Source organism: Otolemur garnettii, unplaced genomic scaffold (genome assembly GCF_000181295.1).
Source record: "Otolemur garnettii isolate 467f Iridium unplaced genomic scaffold, OtoGar3 scaffold00129, whole genome shotgun sequence".
In the NCBI taxonomy this organism is placed as follows: domain Eukaryota; kingdom Metazoa; phylum Chordata; class Mammalia; order Primates; family Galagidae; genus Otolemur; species Otolemur garnettii.
Window position 1 is genome coordinate 516,821 of NW_003852524.1, and position 14,170 is coordinate 530,990.

General features: G+C 40.2%; 1 protein-coding gene across 2 annotated transcripts; it reads left to right on the plus strand.

The window, feature by feature from the left end:
- The first annotated feature begins 4,384 nt into the window (after positions 1–4,384).
- On the plus strand, positions 4,385–13,100 carry GAR1 (GAR1 ribonucleoprotein). 2 transcript variants are annotated; one of them, XM_003798151.3, is made up of 7 exons: positions 4,385–4,625; positions 4,856–5,072; positions 6,542–6,696; positions 7,141–7,200; positions 10,241–10,382; positions 12,377–12,442; positions 12,796–13,100. In XM_003798151.3, the coding sequence occupies exons 2-7, from the start codon at positions 4,868–4,870 to the stop codon at positions 12,807–12,809; spliced, it is 642 nt and encodes a 213-aa protein (XP_003798199.1). In that variant the 5' UTR covers positions 4,385–4,625; positions 4,856–4,867; the 3' UTR covers positions 12,810–13,100. The 2 variants fall into 2 exon arrangements, with proteins under 2 accessions (XP_003798199.1, XP_023373966.1); XM_023518198.1 differs by having other exon boundaries at positions 4,385–4,507.
- Positions 13,101–14,170: the final 1,070 nt, after the last annotated feature.

The window sequence follows — 14,170 nt, forward strand, 5'->3', positions numbered from 1 at the left end:
TTTTTTTTTTTTTGAGGAGGAGTCTCACATTGTTGCCCTCAGTAGAGTGCTGTGGTGTCACAGCTCACAGCAACCTCCAACTCTTAGGCTTAAGCGATTCTCTTGCCTCAGCCTCCCAAGTAGCTGGGACTACAGGCACCTGCCACAATGCCTGGCTATTATTTTTGTTGCAGTTGTCATTGTTGATTAGCAGGCCCAGGCCAGGTTCGAATCTGCCATCCTGGGTGTCGGTGGCTGGTGCCATAACCACTGCGCTATGGACACTGAGCCTACTGAACTGGATATTAACTGATACTAAAAAAATATTAATTTGTTAAGAATGATAATGGTACTGTGCTTATGTTCTAAAAAGTGACAGAGCAATACTCTGTCTCTAAAAAAGAAAAGTCCTTCGCTGGAGATTTATGGATGAAATGCTATTATCTGGGGTTTACTATAAAATACTCTAGCAATAATAACAATAACAGAGAAAATAGGAGAAATAAGATTTGTAAAAGGCTGGTGGGAAGTGAGCAATGCATGCGTAGAAGTTCATTATCCCACTCTCTCAACTTTTGTGTTTGAAATTCTTATAACCCCTCCCAAAAAAGAAAGTCATGAGTTCACATGGATGTTTCCAATTTAATGGTACCTTGGCTAAATCATTTTAAATTTTTGTTCCAATATAAAAAATTTTAGCTCTTTTTCTAGCCACCAGCTCTCTTTGTCATTTGCACTATACCCTCTTGACTTAAGATGATTTGACTTGTGATTTTTTTGCTTTGGAAAAAATCATAGCATAGCATAGTTATTTTGATGTGAAAGGGACATATATTCAGTAGAAACAGTACTTTGAAATTTAAATTTTGATCTTTACACAGGCTAGCGATATGCAGTACAATACTCTCGTGATTCCGGCACAGCAGCAAGCAGCACAGGGTGCTGTGCTGCCAGATGATTTCGCCCCAGCGTATGTAATATCAGTGTTCTGAGCACCTTCAAGGTAGACCAGACTTTCGACTTACAATATTTTCAGTTTGGGATGGGCTTCTCAGGACATCAGTTCATCAAAAGTTGAGAAACATCTATATATTCTTACCCTGTATTTTAATTATATTTCCACAACTTTCGGTAACATAACTGAAAATGTTTTCTTAGATCCTGGCTACCATAATTAGGCTGCACTTATACCTTTTTCTTTTTGACCATAACTTGTCATTTTTTGACAGCAGGATCTTAAGAAATAAGCAGAAATTCAAATAGAGAAAAGGGCCCTCCAGCCCCACCAGCTGAAGCCCAATTGACGGTGATGGAGCCAGGCAGCCTCAGCTGCAAGCAGGGTGGTGGTGCTCTCCCCTCACCCCAGGAGACCACCTATCACCCTTGGGCGGTCTTGTCATGGTGACCCACGGACAGACATGTGTGTGGCCTATGTGTATTCCTCCATTATATGCTGACCCTGGCAAAGTGCCAGGGATATTTTCAGCCAAAGACTTAGGTTGGGGTTGGTGAAATTGATGTGAAAACAAAGTCATGCAGTGGTGTGGAATTCTCCACAAAGTTCTCAGAGACGTGAGAATTCATTATAGAGTTCAAAGACAGAAAAAGACTGGCCTAGTGGATGGGAAATGAAGGTTCTCCAAGCAGGAGAAAGTACCTGACAATGAAAGTATTGGATGCAAAACAATGATGTTGCCATGATGGGACAGAGGAATGTTGTATAGCATAAGAGGGAAATAAAATCAATCACTTTAAAGCTGAACTGACAGAGAGAATTTACTTTAGACTTGTGTTGCTAAAGGAAATGGGGAGTTATTATGATGGATGTGGTATCAAGAAATTGTTCTAGTAAGTTCAGTATGTCAACATAAGCCATACAGATGGGAAGAGGAAGTTAAGCCTGGAGGCATTCAGTTTAAAGCATCAAAGATACTCAGAGTGTTAAGAGTATGTTATATTACAGTTATTGTTTCTGGACTTTTGAATTCTTGTAGATCATACTGAATGATTCAGGATAGGAAGTGTGGCAGAATAACAGGAAGCCTGTACTAATCTGATGATAGTACAACTTCAGATGGAATAGAAATTGATTAATTTGATAGTTTTGGATAAAAGACACTGCAACCAAGGCTGGGTGGTTTATTTTTGGAAGTATTTATTGATATGTTTAAACTCAGTACATTCTCCACAGATAACAGTAAGTAGTTTGTAGGTGAAATTTAACCTGTGTATAGTGGGAAAAGACATGGATAGGGTCAAGGGGAAGAAAGAAAAAAAAAACAGTCACTGGAAAACAAAAGAAACAGACCATAGGTGATATTAGAACCTTCAGATTTAAAAAAAGAAAAAGAACAAGAAACATATGAAGATGGCTGGGTGCCCATAGCACAGTGATTACAGCGCCAGCCACATACACTGAGGGTGGCGGGTTCGAAGCCAGTCCAGGCCAGCTAAACAACTGCAACAAAAAAATAGCCAAGCATTGTGGCGGGTGCCTGTAGTCTCAGATACTTGAGAGGCTGAGGCAAGAGAATAGCTTAAGCTAAGAGTTTGAGGTTGCTGTGATGCCACGGTACTCTATCCAGGGCAATGTACTGAGACTTTGTCTAAAAAAAAAAAAAATGATATGAAGATTAGGAAAGATGAGCAAGCTTCATTATTTGAGTCCAAATACTTAGAAACTATGAGTATGATGCTATCTGGGGGACAATTAGGGAATTAGAAAGATGAACAAATTGGGAGGAGAAAATTGGGGAGAGGGGAGAAAAGAAGAAAGGAGGACTAGGAGGGTCCAACGTTCTAGTATGTTCTAGTAACTAGCTAGAAAAGTTACTTCACTTATCTGAAGTCAGTTACTTACTTCCAAATAAAAGGGGTTAGGTACCTGGTGAAGGTCCCATAAAAGTTCAATGGTTTCATCATACTGAGAGGGTGACTAAATAGAGAAACAGTAAACTTAAATGACACAATAGACTATCAAAATAGACAAGTGTAATCATGGATAATTCTACTCTTGTATGACATATAGAATTTAATATATCTATCAAATCTAAAATACATTTATAAAGTTAATTTTATATATGGGACTGTTAGGCACTTAATTCCTTGAGAAACTTACACGTTAATGCAGAAGACATATTTCCACAGTAAAGTTTACAATGTCTTTTAAAATTCCATTTCCAATAACTTTGGAAACAGTTATCAATCTGCACCCTCTCTCAAAGCAGAGATAGCTGACTGTGTCAAATACCAAAGTAACGTCTCAAGAGGATTTGGATATAAAAGACAAACCAAATTTCATAAATGAGAGGTCACTATCTTTCTTTTTGAGAGAAGTCGTGAAGGATGTGAGGGAAGCTGATGTTAGATATCAAAAGCTTAAGGAGGGGAGAAAGGAGCTTCCAGCAAAGACGCGTGTTCAGTTGGTTGGTGCTCAAAACGTAACTGACGAGGTCGGGCGCGGTGGCTCACGCCCACCCTAGTATACCTGGAGGCCGAGCAGCGAGGATCGCTTGACTCAGGAGTCAGAGACCAGCCTGAACAAGAGCGAGACCCCGTCTCTACTAAAAACAGAAAAACTAGCCGGGTGTTGTAGAGGGCGTCTGGAGGCCTCGCTACTCGGGAGACTGAGGCAAGAGGATCGCCTGAGCTCCGGAATTAGCTGTGAGCTATGACGGCACCTGGGGAGACCCAGTGAGACTCCGTCTCAAAAAACAAACAAAACTAAAGGACGAATGTCTGGAAGAGGAAATAAAAACATGGTTTAAGTTTCTATTAGATAACATATTTTCGCTAGAAATACCCGCCGCGCGCGCGCACACACACGCATTTCTTTCTTTAATGAAACCATGACAAAAGGACAGGCACAGTTCAGCCCACAGCGGTACTGTTCTTCCAAAGGTCGGGGAGAAATAAGGAACTAGAAAGAACAGAGATAAACCTTTCTGCGGGCTGTCCCGGGTTCTGACGCAGTCTGAACTACCTCCAGGCAGAGGGCGGCTCAGACTCCTTAGAGATGGGGCCACACAGCTGCTGAAGTAGGCCACGAAGTGACGAGCGAGGTCGGGGGCCACTTCAGCCCAAGAAGCAAGAGCGCCCGGGCAGAAGCCGCCGCACGGCACACAGTAACTCGGCGTCAGTCTCAGGCAGAAAGGGCGGAAACCGGACCCCAGCGCAATGTCACGGCAGCACTTCCGGTTATGCTCCGTTGCAAAAGACGCTGCTATTGTACGTCACTTCCGCCACCCGGCTGGGCAGGTTGATTTCGCTGTCGTAAAGTAGTGGTTAGTTATTGTTACTTCTTCAGCGCTAAAGACTGTTTTGGAAATGTGGCACTGTCGCTAGTTCCGCCAATGACTGGCTTTTTTTTTTTTTAAAGCAAACCAGTTAATTCAAATTTCTGGTTTTCTTAAAAAAAAAAAGCAACAAATTCTCCGTGCTTATACGGTGGCCGAGAAGGTTCGAGGGTGGCGGAAGTACCCGAGTGGGTGTGCGCGAAAAGCCGGAGCCAGAGGCGCACGTGGCGACGGTGAGTGGCCAAAGAAGCGGGAGGATCTGAAAGTGCTGGACGCTGACCCCAGCTGCGGGAGAGAGGGAGGAAGGAAGGAAATGCAGCGTGAAGACCTTGATGTCTGCTGAGGGAGAAGGTACTGCTAACCCAGGGGCGGCGAGGCTGGTGTGCATTCGGTTTGCCACGCTCACTAGGCCATAGGGAAATAACATTTCACTTTTCAGATTCGTCACTGGTGTGTGGGACTGGGTGATGCGGCAGGGCTCCTGTTATTGCCCCCTTTTATGGTGTTCTGACAGAGACCCCAAAGGGTTAGGGGGGTGTAGGAGATGCCACAGTTAAAGGTACGGCCGTTTTCCCCCCCAGGTGTTGAAGAGAATGTCTTTTCGAGGTGGAGGTCGGGGAGGTTTTAATAGAGGTGGTGGAGGCGGAGGCTTCAACCGCGGTGGCAGCAGCAACAACCACTTCCGAGGTGGAGGAGGAGGCAATTTCAGAGGCGGCGGCAGGGGAGGATTTGGACGAGGCGGTGGCCGCGGAGGATTTAACAAAGGCCAAGACCAAGGACCTCCAGAACGTGTAGTCTGTATGTGATCTTCAAAGCTTAGCCTGCCTTCTTGGGAGGGTGGGAGTGGGTTTTGGGTTTGTGTTATTTGCAAGTTTGACTGCAAGTTAGGTACTGAAAGATCCAGCTGCTTTCAGGTTGCAGCTTGGTTGGGGAGCCAAAGTCTGTATGGAGAATGTTGTAAAGTGATTCATAATCATATGGTAGCACTTAAAACGAGACGATCAAGAAAGCTAAAGGACACTTGAAATGCATCATGGAGGTGGAACTTGAGCTTGGGTTGAGAGAACGATATTAAATAGGCAATATTAAAAAAAATAAATAGGCAGTATTGAGTACCTACCTCTTTTCCTCATTTTACAACTAAGAAAACTATTACTCAGTTAAGTTCCTTTACTAGGGTCATAAGTTTACTGATAAGTGGTCAATAAGTGATGTAGTTGAAATACAAAGCCAAGTTTTCTGACTCCAAACCTCAAAATTGTTATTCAAAAGTAAGAGAAGTGAGAAAAAAAATTGCTTGGGAAAGGAGGGGAAGTCAAGAACAAGACCTATTTAGTGTAGTTCTGGAGTAATTATCAATGAGGTGGGATGGAAGTCATGGAAAATAAGACAAGTTTGTCAGTAGAAACATTCTACGTTAAAGAGGAGAGAAGATGAATAGTGTCTAATTAAGAGTGGATTGGATCAGAAAGCTGGATAGTTTTAAGGGAGCAATGGCTAGAATCAGAGGTCCTGGCTCACAAGCTGTCACCACTGTGAGGCATTGAGTGTCTGATTTAGGTTGACAGCAGTGAGGGAAAAAGGAAGGCTTCAATGGGAGAGCTTTCAAAGGAAACAATCAGTAGAACTTGGCTAAGACTGAGGTTTTGAACTTGGATGATAAGGGAGAGAGTTGCATTTATAAGAATGTCATGAATGTTTTAGTTTGGGGTGACAGTAGTCAGAAACAAAGGTAATTATTTTGAGATTCCAGACTTCCTGAAAAAGATTATGAATCATTGGTAAGGAGGTGGTAATGGGAATGGGAAAGTTATAAGGGAGAAGAATTAAAAAAAAAAAAAGAACAAAAGCGGATTCATAAATAGGTATTGGTGAAAAGGAGATATTAATAGTTATAATAAGATGAGTGTTAAAGGTTAAATGGTCTCAGTGTGCCAGCCACTGTTCTAAGCATTTGACACTTGTTATTCTACTTAGTATTAACAGTGTTCTATAGTAGGTCTAGGGTACACCTACTATTCTTGTATTAAAGATGAGGACACTGAAACGCAGGGAGGGTGAGTAACTTCCCCCAGCTCATAGCTCATTGTGGAGGTGGTATACCCATCCAGGAAGTAAGTCTATACTCTACGTGAGTATGCTCCCCTGCCTTGGAGGAGGACAGATATTATAAAGGCCCAGGTGGCCAAGAAGAAAGTTTCCAGAAGAGGTTGGTCAGCATTATTTTAAATAGTTTTACATTTTTATATTTTCTTGTCCTATTTCAGTATTGGGAGAGTTCCTGCACCCCTGTGAAGATGACATAGTTTGTAAATGTACCACTGATGAAAATAAGGTGCCTTACTTTAATGCTCCTGTTTATTTAGAAAACAAAGAACAAATTGGAAAAGTGGATGAAATATTTGGGCAACTTAGAGATTTTGTATCCTTTTTAATTGGAATACCCAGGAATATCATTCAGAAGTTACTATTTATATTTTTCTGGGGCAATTAAATACAAATTAAAATTGTTGCTTCATTAAATTATACAATACTGCTACAGATTGGGCTGCGAAGGAAAATGTATTTATCTATATGTAGTGAAGTGATAGACCCTGGAAAGGTGATTTCATTTTTGGCAATTTCTAGGAATTATGGACATTTGGATTAGTGCTGTAGGATTAAGTTGATTAGTTCGAATATGATGATGCCATTGGAATATTGTGGTAGAATTGGAAGGGTTTTTTTCCCTTGGAAAATAACTGATTCTTAGCTTTCTTATATATGCCCATGTATTCTAACCCTTGTAAAAAATTATCATGAATTCAGAAGGTTTGATATCTTCTTTCATTGATATTACTTATTTGTTCCTTAACGAAATTAATAGTATTTTTCAGTTAAATTGTCAGAAAACATGAAGGCATCATCCTTTAAAAAACTACAGAAGGTAAGCCAAACTTATGATACTTCATATCCTTGGTTTTACAATGGAATGACATACACTTTAGGACAGTTGTACTGGGAGTGTCACTAAGCTCTTAAACTGAGATACTAAATAGTGAACCTATTGATTTTTAAAAGTAATTTATTTGGTATGGCCTTGTAGAAAGTATTCCTTGCTCATATTAGCAAAATCTATTAACTGTTAGGGTCTGGTCCTTTTGTTTATGTAATAAAATTCTTATTGAAAAACTTAAATGACCAAACATTCCTAGTAAAATGTTAAATTATAAACTTACATTATTTGAGAGAAGGCAGATATTAAATGATTTCATAAGAACTCTGATGAACATGATGTACGTTGTGAAGAAATAAAACAAAAGTTGCTGTGAGAATCGAATCTTTCTAGCAAGACCAAAATTAGTCTCTAGGCTTGCCTGAGGAAGTGAGCTTAAAGCTGAGGCCTGAAAATAGACTGGAAGTGATTCCTACCTCGGTGTTGTCATGAATTATGTGGGGGACCTTCGAACAAGGTGTACTTCTGGGGCCCACTCCTTGAAATTTAACCAGAAGCCCTAATGTAGGGCACAGGATTCAGTTTAAAAAAGAGCTAGTGGATAATTTTGATGGAGCTAGGCAAACACGTGGGAGTCACCGATCTAGTCAAAGAGGAGAGTGCATTCCACGTAGAGAAAACTATGTGTATGATAAGTCTCTGAGACACCAGACAACTTTAAGGATACAGTAAGCTTTAGTTTTAATTTTGTTTGGTTTTTGATAACAGGATAATTCTGTTACATTTATGCTTAAGAAGCGCACTGTGGAAAGATTTAAAAAGCACCCTGTGAAGGGATCAGTACTGAGTGTGAAGGGGCCAGGTAGGGGCTGTTGCTAGTCCTAGAAGCGATGATACTTGGAAAGTATAATCAGGGTAGAGACAGTGGAAACAGAGAAAAGTGAATGGATTTGTGAGGAAGTAGAACCACTTGGTGGTTGAAGTTGAGGAAGTAAAAAATATCCCCATCTTCCAGATGTCTGCTTTCATTGTCTTTGTGGATGATGGTGACATTTACTGGAGAAAGGAGGATTAAAGTAATTTTGGTTTTGGACATAATGAGTTTGAGGTACTCATGAGATAGCCAAGTGGTCAGGAGTTCAGAGAAGGGGTCCAGACTAGAAATAGAGTTGGGAAGTTGTCAGTGCGCACAAAGTAACAGTCTAAGAAGAATGAATGAAAGGAAAAGAGCAACCTGCGATGGCTTTGAGGCACCTCCGAGGTTTAAATGTCTGTTTGTAGAGATAAGTAGTTGCCAGTATAAAAGGAGGCAAACCATAAACCACTGCATAAACATGGTATCACAAAAGTTGAGACGATAAAAATTTTCTGGAGGGAGTGTTCAGTTGTCCTGAAATGCTACAAAGTATCCATTGAATGACAGCAGCGCAGAGGTAAAGGCATCATGGAGCCAGTGGAGCAGCAGGCCCAGGAGCCAGATTGGAATAGGAAATGGGATGAGACAACACATCATCGTTTGCAAGTGTCTGCTGGTTGTGGAAACCCTGACAAGTACTCGGGTGGGCTCAGGTGTACCTGGAGCTGAACAGTCTAGAAAGAAACAGTGCTCAAAAGGGCATCTCACCTGTGACCTGGAAAAAGAAAATTGCTAGTAATTAATCCAGACTGGTTTGGATTCCCGCCTTTTCTCATGGTATTACTAATTTGAGGGTTTTTATTTAGTTTTTTTTTTTTTTTTTTAATCAGGTGCTAAGTTGGGTACATATATACCTGTCCTGGCTTCCAGAGCCACTGCTGTTCAGAGAGAGATATAAACATAATGTTTAATAGTACTATTAAAAATCTATTTTCTGTGCCCTTAATACTTCAAGGGCCTTAGTGCAGGCTCTTCTAACACAGCCTAGATTATTATAAAGTCTGTAGACTAATGCTGTGGAATTGAAAACGATGGAAATCTCTGCCCAATACTGTAGCCATTAGCCACATGTAACTATTGAGCACCTGTAATGTGGCTCATGTGACTCAGGAAATGAGTTTTTAGCCATTAATTAAATAGCCACATGTGGCTAGTGGCTGCCAAATTGTGCCGTGGAGATCTAGACAATATTTTTGACGTGATAGGCTGTGAAGGGAAGAAGAGGGGTAAGATGAGAGATACAGACATATGTAATATATTACAGTTTTGAAAATGTCCAAGGATGTTTCGTGTAGAACTGTAAAACAATATACCTCTTACATTTCTTTATCTAAAACAGTGTTCTCTTTAACCCCCAATATAGGATAGGTTTAGTTTCTATATGCCCCTGATTACTTTGTTTAATAATTAGTCTTGAAGTAGCTAGTATGCTAGTGCTTTATTTTGACTTTTAATACCACATTTTCTTTTTCTTTTCTTTCTTTCTTTCTTTTTTTTTTTTTGTAGAGACAGTCTCATTTTATTGCCATTGGTAGAGTGCCGTGGCATCACACTGCTCACAGCAACCTCCAACTCCTGGGCCCAGGCGATTGTCTTGCCTCAGCCTCCCGAGTAGCTAGGACTAGGAGCCTGCCACAATGCCTGGCTATTTTTTTGTTGCAGTTTGGCCAGGGCTGGGTTCGAACTTGCCACCCTCAGTATATGGGGCTGGTGCCCTACCCACTGAGCCACAGGTGCCGCCCCATTTTATTTTTCTTACGGCAGTTTTGTTGAGTGAAAATGCAGTTAATTTGGGGAAGTATTATTTGTTCCTAAAGAGAAATGAGATTGAATTGGTCTTGATTTTTTTTATATGGATGTAATGCTTACTGTGTCTGAAGTGCCTTGAACACATTACTTCTTTAATCCTCACACCACGTGGAATAGATACTTTATGATCTATGTTTATAGATAAGAAAACTAAGGTACTAGGAATTTTAAGTCCTTGCCCAGCACTGCACAGTAAAAAGTGTGGTAGGGTTAGGGTTTCAACTCAGGTGGTTTTGACTGTGGGTTCTTAATGATTATACTGTACTGTCCCCTGAGTCGTCATACTAATTGCTTTCATATTTCCAGTTTTATATAGACCCATTTAAGCTGCTGCCACTGCAGCGGTTTCTACCTCGACCTCCAGGTGAGAAAGGACCCCCAAGAGGTGGTGGCAGGGGAGGTCGAGGAGGAGGAAGAGGAGCAGGCGGCAGAGGTGGTGGTCGAGGTGGTAAGTTACTTGTGGGGGAAAATTTCTAATGAAATTTCAAACTCACCACTAATTCATATAGTACAATTTTGTTTTGTGCATAAGCAAACCTCCCTTATAAATATTTCGTAGGTTGCTCATTGTAATTTTGTTTCAACAACTTCTTTAAAAAGAAAAGAATCTAATAAAGTATACTTTTGAGAGATTTCATCTCTTTGGGTTATTCATGTTTTCCTGGCTAATAAAGTATAAGATTGATAAAGTATAAGATTATCCTAACTAAATTTTAGTTTCCTAGTTAATATCATTGAGTGTTAATTGTATGCCAAGAGCTGGATGTGTATTTTTCTAATGTCCATGTACATTCTGTCAGTACCCAGCAAAACCTTTCAAGATAGGTTATGTCCTTATTTTATGGCTGAAGAAACAGGCTAATCTGGTGTTGGGGAACCTGAGGCTTTAAGGCTGCACGTGGCCTTCTTGGTCCTTATTGCAGCCTTTTGACTGAATCTGATTTATTCTGTAAAATTTGGATTCAAGGCTATAGGTTTCCCACCCCTTCCCTAATCAGACAATTGGCAGATCCAGAATTAAAACCCATATCTTCTGATACCACATCAGGAACTAATTAACTGATAAGTTAATTGCTGTGATTTCAGTATTTTGAGGCTTTCACACATTCATCGTTATGGCCAGCTAGATGATGAGCTGGCCTGGGGGTTGAGTGGGGCTGCAGCATTGGGTGTGTGCTTGTCTGTGGTCTTGGGGGTGCATGAGTGACAACATGATGGCCAGAGGAAAGTGGAAAGGAAGGGGTGCCAGAGGTGGGTGTGGACAGCTTCCTCTACAGATCAGAAGAGAGGGAACCCTGTTTTCACCTTGGCTTCTCTCAAGTTAATCATTTCACTCTGTAAATGTACTTGCTTGGGTCTACTTAGGTAGAGATCTCCTAGAAAGATCTGAACTTCTCTCTTCAGCATTTGTGGGGGTACCTTCTTGAGAGGTTCATGTGAGCATCATCTGTGGTCTCTATGTTGCTCAGTTCACCTTATACATCATATTTATTGTAACCTCCTCACAGCAAAACTGCCCACATCTGCCACTCTTTGTTTTTAGGATAAAAGCTTTATTAATTCCATCAAACTATCCTTAGTTCAATCAAAAGAATATTTCCCCAAACTGAGTTAATCGTATGCTTAACAATAGGGCTGAATCATACTTGAAAGTAATAAACTTTTCAAATCCATTCAAGTGAAATACTTGTTTAAAAGGTGAAAATCGGCTTGGTGCCTGTGGCTCAAGTGGCTAAGGCGCCAGCCACATACACCTAAAGGTGGCGGGTTCGAATCCAGCCTGGACCTGCCAAACAACAATGATGGCTGCAACCAAAAAATAGCTGGGTGTTGTGGCAGGCACCTGTGGTCCCAGCTACTTGGGAGGCAGAGGCAGGAGACTCGCTTGAGCCCAGGAGTTGGAGGTTGCTGTGAGCTGTGAAGGCTATGGTATTCTACCCAGGGTGACAGCTTGAGGCTCTGTCTCCCAAAAAAATAAATAAATAAATAAAAGGTGAAAATCTGGGGTTTTAGCTCTTTTCACAATTGGTAAACTACTACAGTTTCTCCATTTTTATCTTTTAAAAATTTCTGCAGGGTAAAATACATGAATTTGTATTTATCCTTTGTAATTGTAAGAATTGTGTTCATCTTTGTAGGCTTATCAGTATGAGAGCTTGTAGTTATTTAATAACTGTTATTTATATTACTTAATATACACTTAATATAAATTTTTATTTATATATTACATTAGTTATTTTTTAAGTTAATTAGTTTATTTTTTGAGACAGAGTCTCACTATGTCTCCCTCAGTAGAGTACTCCTGGCGTCACAGCTCACAGCAACCTCAAACTCTTGGGCTTAAGCAGTTCTCTTGTTCATCTTCCCAAGTAGCTTGGACTACAGGTGCCCTCCACAATGCCTGGCTATACATTATTATTTAATAAACTTTTCCTTTTTTAGGTGGCTTTAGAGGTGGAAGAGGAGGTGGGGGCTTCAGAGGAGGAAGAGGGGGTGGTGGTTTCAGAGGTGAGTAATAAAGTCTTTAAATGATTGAATTTTTAGAATTGATAGTGTACCATTTTCTCTTTTATTTTTCTCTGCCAGCAAGTATATAGAACACCATGGTATTCTCTGCTAAGCCTCATTTATGTCTTCATTTTGTGTCACTCTTTCTTTTCTTTCTAATTTTTCACCTACTTTTAGTTTATTTGGCTTTATTATTAATTTGAAAAATTGAAAAAGATATAATATGAATGGCAGTGAAATTTGGCAAAGTGTGTTTGCTAAACATTACAGAAACAAATAGTACTGTAATGTTTAATACTATTATTAAAGATCTATTTTCTGTGCCCTTAATACTTTAATTTTCTCTTAATCAGGGAGAGGACATTAACCCTAACAGTCGACAGACTTCTCACCAGTTGGCTTCTGCATTAACCTGCGTGGTCTACTTCTGTAGAATTGAAAACTTGCTTCTAAGCAAGTCTTGGAAGATCTGATCATTTTAGGACAGTGGAGCTAAAATGTCAGTGTCATGAAGAAATGAGTGCAACAGTGAATTTTGCTCTAAAAGATCATGAACAAACTTTTAATGTTTTGTATAGTGGCAGGCACTCTGTGGGTGCTTAAATGAGCAGTTTTCATTTTCATTTGAATTTTTAAAATAAAATGTTTTATTCCTTTATTCAGAGTCTGTTTATTAAACCAAACTTACTTTTTAGTGAAAAGGAATAACTAATGCATAAACACAGCGCATTTAGAGAACAGGATTTGTTTATAGATACAAGATCTGACAATTAAGTGCATGAACTCATCCTAGAAGAAGTGCCTCATTGCTGCAGATCACTTTGGTCACCTTTGAAGTGCCCCCCTTGGGAAGCTATGCATTGATGCCAGCACCTAGTCTACCCTTGAAAGCAATTTTGGAACTTTTCCTAGAATGTCCTATCAGCTGTCATTGTACCTGGTCTGACAAGTTCGTGAACTTGCCACTGTGTGCTTACATTGGCAGCACTGTACAAACAACTCAGTAAGGTTTCATAACCTGGGTATGTCAGTGTCTCCCAACTGTGTTCATGTCAACAGGTGGCAGTGTCTTGGTGGGTTGAATTTATCATTGTTGCATGTCGTGTGTGCTGTATGACGACAGCTCTGATGGTTCCAAAATTGCTACGCCTCATCCTGATACAGCTTTTCTGTATCACTCATGAAGGAAGCATGAAAAAGTACTTTGAAGTTACCAACCTTAGTGAAATCTGATAAAAGTTTAATCTGAGCAGAAAGCTGGCTGTCTTTGAAATTAAATTATTTTGCAGTTCTTAGAAATAATTATTTCTGAAAAATTTTAAATAGATGCTAAAACCAGGTATCTACAATTACAGAAGAGGGAGTGTAAACCAAAGCAAATTAAAAAATTCTAAAAGTCTTATTTTGCATAATGAATGAAAAAGAAAAGAAAGAAGAGATTTAAAACCTAACCCATAGATTTTTTAAAGGGATGGAATTGTGCTTCCAGGTCATTTGAAAATATTTTGATACCTTGGAGTACAAATAAGATTCTTTGCTAGTACAAGTATTCCTCACTGTAACGCTTTATAAAAATTTTAGTACTAGGTTCGGTGCCTGTGGCTCAAGTGGCTAAGGCGCCAGCTGCATACACCTAAGGTGGCGGGTTCGAATCCCCAGCCTGAGCCCGCCAAACAACAATGACGGCTGCAACCAAAAAATGGCTGGGCGTTGTGGCAGGCGCCTGTA